This window comes from Rhinolophus hipposideros (genome assembly GCF_964194185.1).
Source record: "Rhinolophus hipposideros genome assembly, chromosome: 15".
Classification (NCBI taxonomy): Eukaryota; Metazoa; Chordata; class Mammalia; order Chiroptera; family Rhinolophidae; genus Rhinolophus; species Rhinolophus hipposideros.
In genome coordinates, this window is record NC_138061.1 from 49616514 (window position 1) to 49632865 (window position 16352).

The 16352-nt window shown below is 50.9% G+C and overlaps 2 protein-coding genes across 4 annotated transcripts in view; one reads left to right on the forward strand and one right to left on the reverse strand.

Moving 5' to 3' along the window:
• Positions 1-1637, forward strand: part of CDH23 (cadherin related 23) — a 389598-nt gene extending 387961 nt beyond the window's left edge. For both annotated transcript variants that reach the window (XM_081074073.1, XM_081074072.1), the window contains one exon: positions 600-1637. In XM_081074073.1, coding sequence (XP_080930199.1) covers positions 600-926 — 327 coding nt within the window. In that variant the 3' untranslated portion in view covers positions 927-1637. The remainder of the gene's footprint in view (positions 1-599) is intronic.
• Positions 1638-1904: 267 nt separating this feature from the next.
• Positions 1905-16352, reverse strand: part of PSAP (prosaposin) — a 30497-nt gene continuing 16049 nt past the window's right edge. Inside the window, exons 3-14 of one of the 2 annotated variants that reach the window (XM_081074829.1) lie at positions 15552-15626; positions 14874-14999; positions 13618-13818; positions 13032-13175; positions 11581-11637; positions 7648-7779; positions 5795-5887; positions 5269-5455; positions 5026-5186; positions 4571-4651; positions 4147-4254; positions 1905-3018 (exon numbers count right to left, since the gene is read on the reverse strand). In XM_081074829.1, coding sequence (XP_080930955.1) covers positions 2983-3018; positions 4147-4254; positions 4571-4651; positions 5026-5186; positions 5269-5455; positions 5795-5887; positions 7648-7779; positions 11581-11637; positions 13032-13175; positions 13618-13818; positions 14874-14999; positions 15552-15626 — 1401 coding nt within the window. In that variant the 3' untranslated portion in view covers positions 1905-2982. Of the gene's footprint in view, positions 3019-4146; positions 4255-4570; positions 4652-5025; positions 5187-5268; positions 5456-5794; positions 5891-7647; positions 7780-11580; positions 11638-13031; positions 13176-13617; positions 13819-14873; positions 15000-15551; positions 15627-16352 lie in introns of both variants that reach the window. The other variant, XM_081074828.1, reaches the window with a different exon arrangement.

The following is a 16352-nucleotide window of genomic DNA, read 5'->3' on the forward strand; positions in this document are numbered from 1 at the left end:
GGCTGTATGATCAAAAAGGTCTATATATATTTGTATGCCTGCAGTGATGCCAACACTTTAAAAGTCAGACTCATCTAAAAACCTAGATTACCAGCTGAGCCAACATTCCCAACCGGAATAGGCTAAAGCTGAGTTCCACACAGGCCAAAAGCATCATTTGTGAGTCTCCACTACACCCTCTTAATCCCCTCCAACTTCACCTTTGGACACTTTCACCCTGTGTTGACCCTGCTTGAGGCCAACTTGATAAAAACTCAGACACCACAATTGCATCACAGGAGCCAGGGCCAAAGAGCAATGAGTGGGGGTGCACTCATAGATTATCATAGTGAAAACATGAAAGTGAAGGCCCTCATAGGAAGCCCCTAGTCCTGAACCCCGCTGTAGCACCGTAAGTATCCATGGTTCCCCTCTGCACCCCGTTTGAGGAACACTTAAAGGTTGGACAGGCTGCTGCAACACGAACCCCAGGCACCTTGTGTGCAGTAGGCTGGAAATGGGCAGGTGGGACTCGGGGGCCATCCACCTGCTCACCCCTTTTGCATGGCCCTGAGCATGTGGGGATCCCTGAGCCAGTGGGGGGTCCCGGCCTCTTGCAGCTGATCCAGACGGAGCTGGAGGAGGAGCCCGGGGAGCACAGCCCAGGCCAGGGCAGCCTGCGCTTCTGCCACAAGCTGCCAGCAGAGCTGAAGGGGCCTGACGGGCTCCACGCGGTGCACAGCAGCACAGGCACACTGCTGACCACGGACCTCAGCAGCCTGCCCGAGGACGACCAGAAGGGTCTGGGCCGCTCACTGGAGACGCTCACAGCTGCCGAGGCCAGCGCCTTGGAGCGCAACGCCCGCACGGAGTCCGCCAAATCAACTCCCCTGCACAAGCTCCGAGACGTGATCATGGAGAGCCCCCTGGAGATCACAGAGCTATGACGTGCGGGGGGGGCCTCACTGTGAGCAGCCTGCCCCCAGCCCCTCCCACGGCAGGGGCAGGACCACGGGGGTGGGCCCCTCCCCAGCCAGTCCTGGGCTCACGACCTTCAGTCGGCCCAGACCCTGGCTTGGCCTAGCAGCGGCAGCCCGCATCCGCTGCTCAGATTCCACTTCTGCCAGACGCTCATTCAGCATCTGATCTCTACTTCATAAAATTTGTTATTTTTTTAAGAAAACCAAACAAAAATGTTAAGCGTCTAAGGATGAGGTAAGGAGCGTCACTGGGACTCCAGGAGTTTAAGGACTAATTCAGCCCAGGCTAGGCCGCCAGGGGCCAAGCAGGCCCGCCGCCATGGTCCCAGGCCCCTGCCTGCCCTTGACTCCCTCCCTGACTTTGGTTCAAGCCCCCGTCTTTCTGCCACATCCCTGGCTGGACATCTAGGAGCAGAGAGTGACCCCTGCCTCCCCACATGGACAAGGTGAATCGTATCCACAAACCACGTTCTCTCCATTTCACTCGCTTCCCAATGTGCCCGGCTCACAAACAGAAATGACTGATGTTCCCTTGGGTTTTGAATGTAGCGTGGTCGTGTGTATTCCTTTTTTAAATTAAGTTATTCCCTCAATATTTTCCCCTTGGTTTGTTTAACTGGTACTCACTGAACATTTCTGGAATGGTCTGAATTGTAAAAGAAAAGCAACTCACAAGGAACTGGCAATTCGCTCTGGTAAACTACCGTGTGACTGGCCTTGGGGGCTGGGAATGGGGGTGGGTGAAGGGCACAGTAGCTCTGGGCCCCACCTGGCCCTGGGTACTCAGGGAGGACCAGATGGACTTTCTTACCCATTTTGCTTTCATTCTCTGGCCAAGGGGGGGGGGGGGAGCACAGAACTGCCGGGCACTTACAGGTCCATGGCCTCAGAGCTAATCGGAAACGAAACTTCTGGATGAGGGGTCAACAAAAACTCAGGCTCAGGTCTGGCTGACAGACTTTATTGTTAAATCACAGAAACTTTAGTGCAAAACAAAAAATCATTAAGTCCGTTTAATAGCAACTACATATTTTGCTGTCTCCTGGCAACCAGAAGTGGGACAGAAGATTCAGCCAAACGAGAGAGAGGCAGGGCAGCAACCCAGGCCCCTGAGCAGCAGACCCTCTACTTGGAAGCCAGAGGCTTAGGCGGAGTTTGTCATCCACACTCATGTCAAGGTCAGAAAGAACAGCTACGCAACAAGCCTGTGGTGAGGGGCTGGGCTGCCCAGAGCGATGGTGGGCAGCAGCACACAGGCACAGAGCAGGCATGAGGGGGTCGCCACTATCCACAAGCTCACGCACAAAAGCCAGGCCCACGGGACCTGCACACAGAGCTAGCAAGTTACATTCACGCACATTTTTCCACTTCCACCCAAACCCACAGAACACAAAACAAGGCATCACCAGGAAAGACACAGGAAAACTGGACCAAAGGTGGACCCAGGGACAGCAAACTCGAACCCCACCCAGGTCTCCTGAACAGCTGCTTCTAAAATCTCTATTACAGTGTGAACTATATTGTTCAAAAAGCCTAATTGTTGTGAGCCTCTAACCTTTCCTATAAAACTGCCTGTGTTTAGCAGCCAACAGGCCCCGGCGGGGGAGGGGAGGGCCCTCCGTTGGGCAGGTAGAGACCTCAGAAGCCCACCAGTGTCCAAGCCCTGATCAGGGCTCAGAACAAAGCCCAAAAAAGAGGATGGACAGCCTTCTGTCAAGCAGCTCTGGCTCCTGCCAGCCTCCAGAGCCCCCTCACCCCCAACCCCCAGCTAACCAAGGACAGGCTAAAAGAGCTCCAGAGCACAGTATGTCATTACCCATGTAGCAGAAAGAAAAGGGACACTGCAGCAGCTATGTCAGTGGCGGGTTAGGCACCTCCCACACTGACAGCAATGCTAGAGTAAGGGAGGTAAGAAATGGAGTGAGGGTAAGGGGGGGCCGAAAGTCAACAGAGCTGTGTTTGTCCCCCCTAGACATACAAGTAGGAAAAGACGCTGTGGTTCCTCCAAGATGGAACATTCTTTCTAGTTCCACACGTGACGTTTGCAATGCTCGACAGCCTAACAGGAGAGAGAAAACGGGGTTTAGTCTTCAGATGCCAAACTCCACTGCTGGCCCTTTCATGCATCAAACATCACCCCAGAATAGGACGCGTTCATCTCGTCCTCCGTCAGACACTGAAGACCTAGGCCAGTGTCTCGTTTAAAGCCAGGGAGCATGTGGTGAGTGCTGGGGACTCACAGTCCAGCATCCAGAGCGGCAGGTAAAAGCCACTGGAGTACTCTGCAGAGAGCACACGCGCAGGTAGGCCCGGGACCCGTTCTTCTAGTCACACACTTCGCCCCAGCGTTCAGCTGACAGGCTGCATGGAGGGCCCCAAAGCAGAACTCCTCACCCAAAAGTCAGAGCTACATACCAGCTCGGCCTTGAGAAATGGGCCCACGAGCACATTTACTCAGGACAGTGGCAGAAACCTGTTCCCCCAATGAGCATGCTCTGGGGGTGGATGTACGGATGAGCTGGCTGGGGGAAGGAGCTGGACACGGCTGAAATGGGCCTCGCCACCCCTCCCTTCAATGGTCCAAAATGATGCAACCTCCCAACACTGGCCCAGTCAGGCCCCACTGGTCACGAGGAAGAGAAAGTTGCGCAAAGGAACATTGAGTAAGAAGCTGCTCCAAACATTCCCACCCAGAAAAGCAGCAGGTGGCCACCAAGCCAGGACGGTGCCACAGCACCCTGGGGCTGCAGGGCAGGTGACAACTCTCGGGGCCTTTCAAGAAGAACTCAGCATGGCCTTGGGTGAAGATTCAGGCCAGGTTCCAACCAGGACAAAAATGACCAACGGGCACAAGCACTTGTGCAAGAATTGGGGCAATGAATCCCACAGCCCTTGTGCAATCCCTGAGGTGACCTCGTGCAAATCTCACGCTGTCACAAGGGAACTGGAGGCAAAGCAAGAAAGCAGAAGCAAAAAGATTGAAGAACACCCACCCCCACCCTTCACTCCTCAAAGAACAGAGTTAGCCCTGCCTTGGTCGGGCAGCCAATGAATGGCCTCTCTTGGCCTCAGGTTTTTCACTAACATAAAGACAGTACAGAGGCCGTATCACTGAGGCTCCTAACAAATCAGGACTCACGCGAGCTGCCCACTGGCCAGGCAGGTGGGCAGTTGCGGAGCTACTCACATTGCACAGGGTTGCTGTGTCCCTGTTCTGGCACCAGTAGCTCGGGCCCCAGACACACTTCTCTGTTCCCAAAAGAGGCTTACGGGCTGCAGGGCAGGCTCCAATTTTCTACACGGTGAAGAAAGTGCAAAAGAAGAGGGAAGAATTAGATCCGCCCAACTAAGTCTTTTCAAAACTGAGATTATCAGCTTTTAGAAACAGCTAGAATCAGAGTTCTGATGTGCATGTTCAAAAACCATCAGGGTTGCTGAGTAAACTGGCGGGACCTAGAGGCCCGGTTCTCTAGCTTCTTGGCTCTCCCACGCCCCGTCCCCACAGACTCTGCCCCATGGCCCAAACTGTCAGAGGAAGCCTCCGAGGGACCAACCCCCTCCGCTCCGCCCCCGTGACCCTGCCCGGAACCCACAGCGCCGGCAGAGCTCACCGAGCACACGAAGGTCGGCTCCATCACCTCCACCAGGACCTCGATCAGCACGGGCTCATACTGGCTCACAAACTGGTCACACTGTGAAGCAAAGGGACACGGGTCCAGGTCTAGATGCACCCAAGCAGAGAGGGGACAAAACAGGAGGGGCGCCGGACGTGCTCTTTATAAGAATTCCTGCCACTGCCAGCCCAGTGGCCTGTCAGCCCGCGGCCTCCCTTCCCAGATGCCCTACCCACCCACACTCGGCCTCAGTGGCTCATGTTATTACCGCCCCGTGTCTCCATTTGAGCCAACAGATGGCTTATGAGAAAAATCTCCCTGGACTGAATGCCTAGGGGCAGAAATGGCTGGTTTTCTCTCAAAATGTCAGTCAAGGGTACAATCAATGAAGAGGCCAGCCTCTGCATTCCCCAGGCAGGTGTGATTCTGGCCGAAAGCAGCCCAGGACGTACCTCCTTCTGGTAAGGGTCAGGCAGGAAGCTGCAGCCTTTCTCAAGAGCAGCCAGGATCTCCTGCTTTGTGCTGTTTTTCTCCAGGTTGTGATCCAAATAGCCCACCAGCTTCTTGCACACCTCGCAGAAGCCACCGTCCTCCTTCTGCCGAGTCACTTGGACTACACGAGAGAGCAGAGACTCAGTGCTCCAGGGCCGTCCCAAACGCCAGCGGGCCAGCCAGCCTGTCCCCACCGGGCTCACCTGTCAGTGCGGGCAGCGGCTGGGAGGTACAGAGGTGGAGCATGGTGCACACCAGCTCAGGGCTCGCCTCCTGCAGGAGGATGGACAGGATGGACCTGCCGTAAGTGTCCACCACCTCCTGGCACTCATCGGACAAGGACACGGGCAGCTTGGAGCATATCGTATCAAAGGCGTGAATGATTTCTTCCTGAAACCCAAAAGGATCACGTGTGAAGATGGGAGGCTGGGTAGGACTGGAAAAGATTCTGAAAGTACTAACAGGACCAGGAAACCATTCAACAGCAAGATGCTGTTTCCTCCCACAAATCACTAGAACTACAAAGCAGGGCCAAGGGGCCGCCTCCAGCCCCAGCCCAGAGGCACCCACTGGTGGCAAGTGGTTGTACGGACTCCCAGGCTGGTGTCCTACCCCAGCAAGGGCCAAGCCCGCTGGTTCTGCTGGGTTCTCCTGCTAGGCCATTCTGGCTCAAGGGACAGGGCAACTCTTCCCTCTGCCCGGAGGGCAGCATCGCGGAAACCCACGTACCTCAGTCTTGTTGTTGTCAATCAACTTGACCACCTCCTTCACCACGTACTCACACAACTCACAGTACACGCTGGACTTCGCCTGGACCAGGTCCTGCTGCGGAGAGAGCAGGAGAACATCTGAATGCTGAGGCCCTCACCTCACCCCTTGGTCCTGCTCTCTAAAGGAGAGGGGACACAGAGGCCAAGGACAGCTGAGCGTCACAAAGGGCCACTTCCTGCTGAATTACCACGTGTGGCTCCCTCTCACTAAGTTGCAGTCCTTCCTGTTTTTGTGAGGTGGGAGACCCTTTCTTTCCCCAATCCTCCACCATCCCCACCTCCCACCACTCCACCCCCTGAAAACCAGGAATTCATGCTTCTAGAGACAGAACCAGTCAAAATGGCCCACCACCTCCCCAAAGAGCTGTCCGCGTCATGTTGTCTTTGGTTACAATCACCTCATCATTCAGTGTTCATCCTGGGGCGGTGGAGGGGAAGCAAGAAGCAAGTGAGGATTCACTATCTACTATTTAGAAGACAGTTTTAAACACATTTCAGGTTTGCTCAAGTTTAAGTCTTATTAACACCTCACATTGCTTTTCTACAGCCTACCGGGGGAGTTTTTTTGTTTGTTTGTTTTAACTGGGGAATATTGGGGAACAGTGTTTCTCCAGGGCCCATCAGCTCCAAGTCAAGTCATTGTCCTTCAATCTAGTTGTGGAGGGCGCAGCTCAGCTCCAAGTCCAGTTGCCGTTTTCAGTCTTTAGTTGCAGGGGGCGCAGCCCACCATCCCAGGCGGGAATTGAACCTGCAACCTTGTTGTTAAGAGCTCACGCTCTAACTGAGCCATCCGGCTGCCCCTCCGGAAGCTCAATGGCAGTTCACTGTCTTCAATCTTAGTTGCAGGGCGCACGGCTCACTGGCCCATGGGGGAACTGAACTGGCAGGTTGTTCAGATATCATACTCTAACCAACTGAGCCATCTGGCCGCCCCTAGAGCCTACTTTAATAAATCAATACTGCTGAATAGGACTGTCTGTGACAACGGAAACATCTCTGCTGTCAAATACAGCAGCCGCTAGCCACATGTGTCCATTGAGGACTTGAAATGTAGCTAGTGTAACCAAAGAAGTGAATTATTTTTAATATTTTAATTTTATTTAAGTAGTGACTACAGTATAGCTATAACTCTCCATTTTCTCTAGCCATTACTTCCAGTCAGTGGGGCCTATGAGCATCTGGACTGGGGACGAGGGGCAGCCAGCAGGGTCCCCTGACTCGGACACCTTATCCCTTCCTGTGGTCCACACACTGCACGTGCTAAAAGACAGTGGAGGGAGATGAGACAGCTAAAGGACAAGTGACATGGGAAGTTCTGGAACAAGAAGTGCATGCCTGTGCCATGTTACGTCACGTGGCCTGGGCCCATAAGAACTAGACTGCAAGCTCTAAGGACACAAGGACAAGTTTGCTCAGCACTGTGGGTGGGCTGTTCTAGGCCTCAATCTCTGAAACACAGCCTGACCCATAGGAAGTGCTGAATACACACTGACTGTGGAATGCAGGAGGATCTTCACCGTGGGAAGGGTACGAGGACACAACCCAGACACCGTACGTGCAGAAGCAGCACACCCCACGAGGCCCCGAGGGGTTCTGGGAATACCAAGTTTGTACTAGGGCCACAGCGTGGGAAGCCAGAGAGCACCGCACAGCGGACAAGGTTAGGCTGGAGCCAGGCACTGAAAAATGATCGTGAATGGTGTGCTAAAAATGCAGACTTGATCCCATGAGCTCTAGGGCTTACTTGTATAATCAGAAAAATAAATGTACTCAATGTAGCCTTGGTCAGTACGAAACAAAGACACCAGCTACCTTAACGGGCTCCACCAGTTCCAGGGCAGGGATAACGTCCTCCGAGATGACTCTGGCCGGGATCAGGGGCTGCATGGGCACCTCCTTCACCTCGTCACAGAAACCAACCAGCCCACAAATCTCCTTGGGTTGCTGAAGAGAACAGAGAAAAAGCAGTCAGGTGCAGGCCTGCGCCCACCATTGGTTAAGTCCCACCGTCTGCACACAAAGGTCAGGGTGCTGGGAAAGTACCCGGGCCCCAATGTCAAGGGCCGACTGCCCCCAAAGATTCCGTATTAAACTAAAGGGGCTCATGCAAACACAGATGGATCAGTTTCACGTGGGGGAGGAGGCCACACCAAGTTCTGAAGGGAGATCAGACAGAGCCACTGTCTCTGCTCCCACCAGGGAGCGTCCCAGGGAAGCGAGGCTCCCAGCACCTTTAGCAAGTGATCCATCTTCTCCAAGGACACTGGCTGCTCTAGAACCTGTTTTTCAGTTCACTCAGTTAGAAATAAGCTCTGTGTTCTTTCTAGGAGGAACTACTACGCTCCTAAATTAACAGAAAGCCAAATGTGTTAGAAATAAAAGATCTTTCAGTGGCAGGACCATTTAAAATGATGCATTAAGGGGAAATGTTGGCTGTTTAAAAACCACATTCTACGTTCACAATTGCACAAACACAGTACACACGAAACCTCAGTCCCCCAAATTAATGAATCATTTCAAGTCACAAGATCTCCAGATTGATCAATTCCCTTTCCCAACCAGACACCAAACCACAGAGAACCAGACAGTTTGAACACCTTAACCATTTCATTATAGGATGGCCAGCAAGAAAAGTATACATACTTTGTATACTTTGTAAACCAAATGCAACCAAGTTCTGGGCCTGATGGCATGTGCCTCCCACCACCAAACCATAATGCAGCGGAAACAGGACTGCTGAAAATGAGACCTGTTAAGGGAAGAGAACTAGACCATGGCCATGGTTCATCTTGTTTTAATATTGAGAAAGTTCTAGAATGAATTAATGTTGGAAGAGTCTGAAAGTATATCCTAAATATCCTGTCTTTGGCATCTTTTAAGAATGGAGGGGAGAATGAGAATGGAGCCAAAGATACAGCAAGCTTTTTAGAAAAAAGACAAAGATTCAGGAGGTGTGTGTCCGCTTTGTCTCAGAGCAGTTTTGTTCTACTAGACCATGACGCGGCCTAGGGAAAATTCAGAAATTTCAGCCAAAGTCCTCTCCCAGTAGACTTCAAAATACTTTTGAAAAATCTTTAGTTCCAGGGCTCAGGAGGCAATGCTCAGGATGGCCCCCAAAGGGCAACGGGCTCAGTAAACCCAGTCTGAGGGCTCAGTGCTCCACTTTATGCCATGGGCGGCATAGTTCTCAAGCTGTCTGACGTGGCCCCAGGACCCACAGGATCCCATCACCCAGAGGGGCAGAAGCCACAATCAAGAGATTGTTTCCAACTCTCTGGATCTAGCAGACGGGAACAATCTGCTCACTATTTGCAAATGATTAATTCATGCAGCAGAAGCATTTCTGGGGTTATGAAAAACAGGACTAAAGACATGCAGTGCTCTCTTGAGTCGTGATAGAAACAAGGTGTCCCACTGGAAGTCAGGCCTATGTTGATAGAAGCAGAGGCAGCTCCAGAGCCACCTGTGGCTCCCAGTCATCACACTGGTGGCCTCACATAGCCGACTGGGTATTGAGTTGGCCCAGAGTAGTATGGCTCTGCTGGCTTCATTTTCTGGCCCCCTGAAGGGGAGATGAGACCCCAAACACCTCAAGTGCTGCATCACAGGAGAGGGATGCAGAAGGTGCAGCCTATTCACAGAGAGGGACCCTGCCTTTTGCAATCTTTCCTTGTATTTGTCACAGCTGATCATGCCATACAATAAAGAGGAGCAAAAGAGCTACAAGAAGCAGCAGACCACTACTACAAGCAAATTCCCCATCACATACCTGATCCTGCTGTTGAACAAAAAAACAGGAAATCGGAGATGAAAATAAGAGAAAGGAAAGGACACACAGTTAAGAAAAAATTAAAATAACAACAATTAAGCAGTTAACCAGGTGTAAGGATATCACCAGACGTTTAGGGGATCCACCCTTGCAGCCACCTACCTTGTTCTTACTACTGAGTGCACACGAGGCCCTCCTCAAGGAAGAGACCACGCTGTCCAGCTCGTGTGTGCAGTCCCTAGGTCCCTGACGCCAAATCACGCCCCAAACACTGGGTGGCATGTCCCCAGAAAATACCATTAGGAAGGGCTCTCCATCCTCAGAAGCCTAACCCCATCATGGCTGCAAGGCCCTCCCCTCAGGCTGGTGATGAGTAACACAAAATAGCAAGGCTGCTCAAATCAGGGGCGTGTGCTATAAAACACACCCGAGGAGTCAGGACCCCCGAACCACACTCTCCACTGCCCAGGGCTCGTGGCAGTCGACCCCCAGGTGGCCAGAGGCCAGCTTGGAAGGCTGGTTGACACTATATTAAAAGCTTTGCCCTTTGGTTCAGCAATTTAGCAATTCCAGCTTTACTTATCTATACTAAGGGGAAAGAACAGGGTCGTGCACATATGTGTTTCTCTCTTTGGATGTAAGGATGGTCATCATGCTTTTTATCCCAAGGGCTAACCGGAAACAACCTAAACATCCAGCGATAGGGGATTTTAGTTATATAAACCATGTTATAGCCACACAGTGGAACATTATGCAGCCACTTAAAAATCATTTGCACAGAATATTTAATGACCAATATAATAATTTTAGATCAGAAATGCACTACGAAGTTTGAAGTAGTGTATAAAATATGACCACACTGATATTTTTTCCCCCACTGATATTTTTTAAAACCCCAAATGGTTTTTGATTTGGGGAATATCAATATTTTCAAAGAATTTCTAGGTAGTACAATTTTTACAGTGAGAAAATATTTTTTTAGTTAGCTATGAGGAAGCATTAACTTGATTAAGTCACATGAAAGGCTTATTTCTTCCCATTCTAGCTGCATGTCTTTGTAAGCTGCCTTAGAACAGGTGGGATGTAAAAATCCCAAATAAACTATTGTGACTAGATGGAGTCCTTGAGTGCTTAGACCAGGGCCAGAGAGTATATTGTTTAGGCTTTGTAGCCGCAAGGTCTCAACTACTCAACTCTGCTGCTGAGGTGCAAAACGGGCATTGCCATGTTCCAATAAAGCGATTAAAAAAAAACCCTGGTTAGAGCATAAACTCAAGGACTGTAGGCCAACCTCAACATAGAAGTCAGCACCACGGGGAGAAAAAGTACAACCTACCCCCCAACCCTGCAGATCCGGTCTCAGGAGGCCAGAGAACGATCCCAAAGAAATGCTGCTTCACACCTCCCTGCTGAGCACACTTGTCCTGCACGGAACTGGCTAACTGACTTCCCACGATCGGTACTTTCTATCTCTACTAATGAGGGGGTGCCCCTACCACCTGCATACAGCAGAAGCAAGTGAAAGAGTTAAGAGCTCATGCAGCAGCGACAGCTAACACTGCTGGAGAGCTCAGGGTCAACTCCAAGAGGCGGGATTCTGCCCTCCACAGAACTCAGGCTGCAACATAGCAATTCTATTCTATAGAACTCGGGCCTGGCTATAGAATAGACTATTCCCACGAGTCCAGGGGGAAAGCCAGACGCTAGAAATCTGATGGCCAGGTCACACAAGCACAGGAGAATGAACCGCCAGAAAGGCACCCGGGCAGTTGTGGGGTTCAGGCTGGGGAAGAAAACGGGGAGGTAGGTACTGAGCAGCAGGTGGAGAGTCTGCTGGTCAAAAAGGGCTCATTCTGGCCCAATGTAGTACTCGAAGGTAAAAATGGGAAACTAAACGATATGCTTTTCAAAGTTCCGGGAAATCACGAAGTTTGAGATGAAGAAAAGCGCTAACAAGGAGCTTCCCGGCCACCTACCATGTGCATCATCATTTGGACAGCAATTTCAGAATACTGGTTGATATAGTTCTTGCACTGGGGAGAGAGACACAGGTTGTTCATGAAATTAATTGCTCCACATACCAAAACAAAACAAAACAAACACCCCAGCATTTCCAACCCAAAACATACATGTCTGCTCTAGGCAAGTTGTAATGAGATAAAAATGGCAATTTAAAAATAAATAAATAAATAAATGAAAAATAAAAAAAAAATTAAAAAAAAAATGGCAATTTAACTATTCTATACCTTATAGAAAAACTCCTGTAAAAGGTGTTTTGAGAATGTTTTCCAAAGGTAGTTAGAGATAAAAGTCCTCCAATCTCCTTTATGGCCCAAATTTGCCCCAAAGTCACACAGCAAATATTCAACAGCAATTTAGAGTGAGTGTGGCTGTAAGATAAGCTGCTAGGAATCAAGAGATTACTTTGCAAATCCATTCACTCATTCTTGGGCAGAATTATAAAATTTAAATGCAGAAGAATCAAATTATAATGATTTCCCACCTGCCTATCATCATACACATCTAGGATTTCCTGTAGACCCTCCGAGAATAGCTCTGGTCATAAGTGGAGCACCTTCACAGGGAGAACACCAAGGGTAATAGGAGAGCCCTCCAAGATGTTAAATTGGAGAAGCCAATTAACACAGTAATATGCAAAGATACTTCAATGAGGCTAAAAGATTCCCAGGCTTTCAGGAGAGTAAGTCAAAGAAGAAGAACCCTTCGCTCCCAGAGCCAGCCATTCCCATCCAGAAAGGCTGCTCTAGATAGCAGATCCATGTAGCCATGACAACCAGCTTCCCTACTGGGCCCAGCCTAGCAGAAGCTGGTACGTTATCAGGTAGTAAGCTAGCATTCTAGCTTTGCACACCAATCTCATGAGTGTGGTTGATGTGAAAGGGTCCAAGAAATGAAGCCCCATAAGGAGCTCTCAAATGAGTTTCTGAGCTTGCAGGACTAACATTCACCAAGGTTATGAAGGCATCCCAGGTGAGCTTCCTGCAAGCTGCCAGCGCGGCTTCCCATGAACAACAAGCCTACTGGCTGTGGGGAGAGCATGCTCGGAATTATGCATATACAACAGCCAGGCTTTTAAAAAGAGTGACAAGTGATCCTAGTGTTGTTTCTTATATAAATGGTAACTGGGAGAAAAAGAACTCTTCACAAGAGTGGTCTCCTTCCACTATCTTGTCCCAAGAGTTGTGTTACACATACAAATGCAATTAACCAACCAAGTATTTAAATACCTACCACCTATTCTGGCTGCTTTCTAGTTAGAAAGAAATCGAAGTTGAACAATCTCTTCCTCAAAGCCCTCAGTAAGTTGGAAAACAGTACCCCAGGAAGTGAAGTCTTCTTGGTTCCCCACCGCCCCCCCGGACCCCCGCCACGCCTGTCCCCGGGGCCCTGAGGAGACCAGGCTCACCATGTCGGCCATGCCAGGCCCCAAGCGGTCACACTGCTCCTTGGCATGCTCTACCAGGGCCTCGACAAACGTGGAGTTGGTCCTCACAGCAGTCTGGATGTCCGTCACCATCTGAATGCAGTCCTGGCAGACGTCCCCACCAGCCTGCAGGCACGGGGGCGGTTAGACTGCAAACAGCACAGACTCCGAGGATAACTAAGACGATTCCAATTCCTGAGAAATTTCCCTCACAGGCTCACGACCGCAGCACGAGGGGGCGACTCCCTGAACAGTTAGTTCCTAATGTGCTTTTACAGTTTATCAACAGTTTTAAACTCGACTGGGCATTGAGTTTAGTGAAACTTAATAGAAAGCGGGGTAGGGGTGAATCTGCATATTTTAAAAATCCCAGTTTTTTTCATTTAGTTTACTTAATTTAAATATCCAGGTTCTTCAGAAACTCCACGGCACAACCATCAGCAGGCTGGCTGGGGTAAACGCCCCCCCCGCCCCCCGTTTTAGGATGGCCCACATACACTGCCGCTCTCCTGTCTCATCTCTAATCCGACCACAAAAGGTGCCGGACCAGGCCCCCTCCCTGCCTTACCTTCGGCTGGGGCTCACTGCGGGGGCCATCCTGAGGGTACAGGAGGAGGGGGATGTTGGCCATGAAGGGAGCCACCACCTCAGCCACGTCCAGTTCCGGGATCTTGTTGGACTCGAGCTGTTTCTGGTGATTCAGTTCTGCCAGGTGCTTCTGAAGAGACTCGCAGAGATTGAGAGAGGAGCACACCTCCCCGGGGTTGCTCTGGTGGGAAAGAAGCCCAGATGGAAATCCTTTCCCCAGAGGAACACACAACAGGCCCCCCGGTGCCTTGGACTTAGTCCCCTTCCTTCTCTCCCAGCTGGACGCATGGACGCAAACCCAGCTCACAGGCATCGCAAACCAAACTGCCCAATCCGCTCCCCTCCATCTCCAGCTGAGCAGATGGCCTCACCACCCTTCTCCCTGCGGCTCAAACCAGGAACCAGGCGACATTCCTAACGCCTCCTCCATCAGCAAGTCCAGCCCGTTTACCCTTTAAAACACAACCTGCATCTGTTCATCCCCACTGCCCCCCAGCATATCTCGCACCCGACTGTCCTGCCAGCTTCCCCTCTTGCAACTCCCAACCGGTGGGACCAAGACCAAACCGTTAGGAAAAGGTACCCATGATCACGGCACTCCCCCTCCTAGAAACCCCCCAAGGACGCCCCGCTGCATTTACAACCCTCAAATATGGCCTAAAAGGCCTTGCATGATGTAAGCCCACCTTCCTTGCCAAGACCTTGGCCCTATCTTGGAAGAGTGGCTCTCTCAGTTTTTTAAGCATCTCTTCTTTCTTAGGGTCTTTTCAAATTCCACACACCTGGCTCCGTGTCTGGAAACAACCTCTGGCACATGGTTGACGTACAACAGATATTTATTAACTAAAAAAGTTGAACATCCTTATAGCGGAACCCACAAATACATTCCCTGATGTACTCCTCAGGATAAAATCCCAGAAAGGAAATGAACTGCTTGTTCAAAGGGACAGTTCAAGATCCGACATGGGCTATCCAGTGGGCACCTCTGCTTTCCCAGTTTACATTCCTTCAGTAATTCTACCAGTTCCCGTTTCTTATACCCTCCCCAACTCTTGAAAGTTACAGCAGACTGTTCCACCATGCCAGAGCGATTTCAGATGTTAGAATTGTAGGAGAAGCTGTAGAGAACACCCAAATCTGTGAACGGACTTTCCATTTTAATCCCTCTAATCTGGTCTGTTACCTCCCCTGGGCCCCCGAAGTGCCTTGAAGGCAGACCTATTCCTCACCACGTACCATCTGCCCTTTAATCATGTCCAGGATGACCGGGAGGTAGGAGTCCACGATCTCCTTGCAGGAGGCAGTCATGTCGGGCTTAGGAAGCCAGTCACAGGTCTTCTCCAAGTACACCAGGATCTCTTGCTAGAGAGGACGCGGGGAAAGATCAGATCAGGATGCACTTCTCTACGAATGGGCTGAAAGCAAGGGGCCCTCTGCAGCTCCCAGAAAGGTGAAGGCTGCAAAACAGAGGCCTCGGGGAAGAGGACTTGGGAGAGGGTGAGCGCGTGTGCCATGGCTGCCAGGTCAGTGAGGTGAAGGACGAGCCTCTGCACTGCAGTCTCACAGGCACAGGGAATTCTGAGCAGGCAGAGATAGCCAAACGGACCTACAGGTTAACAGCACACGATACAGGAAAATCCCAATCAACCTTGGGCATTTACCAGCGGAGGGTGGAGGGCCCGCGGACCGTTTTTGTATTGCCGGTGGCAAAGAATGGTTTTTACATTTTCAAAGGACGGGGAGAAAAAATATTGTCTGACAGAAACAGTGTGTGGCCCGCACGACCTAAATTATTTCCTAGGGCGGCCTCGACCATTCCTTGTTAGACCCCCATAGTGACAGCTCGTTGAAGGAACCAATGCACATGGCCATGTGGCCACCATCACACACAGTCACACACACGTGGCGGCTTACGTCAGTGGCATTGTCTTTCAACATGTCGCCAGCGGCAGTGATGACATCTTTGCATATGTCGCAGGGAAGGGATTTCTAAGAGGCAAGAACATGAGGGAAAGAGCTCAGTATTTGTAGGATGTAACTCACACCACGCACAGCTAAAAATTCCCTTGAACTTTTTCCTATATTTCTAACCAGGGATATGATCACGGCCGCGTCTGACACACTGGCACGCCCTGGTTCCCCAACCTAAACATGAAGCACTCAGGTGCCATGGGGGAAGGGTTAGGTGTGACTGGCCAGAATACTCTGTGCTTCTGTACATAGTTTTCTTCTACCCTCTACCACGCAGCACCTTATTCAGCACACAGTACAGGCCAAATTTCCTATCAATGCTAACAACAGCTCTGTGTGAGGAAACAGGGTCAGGAAGATGAAAAGCAGAGAGCAGCAGATATCAGAGACAATCAGTCATGCAATGCAACGTCACCTGGGACCAATACCCTTATCACAGAGTTAAAAGGGGTCGGGCAGGGAGACAAGCCCCAGACACTGGTGCTTCTGCTCACTTACACTGGGCCTCTACGTACCTACCACCCCCTGGGTAGGGCTAGGTTCAAGTGGAGGCCTCATGTCACCACACCAAAGCTTACAGACAGGACACCCGTCTTCTGGCAAGCCGGGGTCTCCTGAGCCCCACGTGACCCAGGACCACAGGAAATCTAGGTGGTTCTCAAAGCTCTTGGGGAACTCCCTTCTTGATGTCAACAGATTTTCACCCCATAAACATAGAACTCACACATATAGGTACGATTAAGG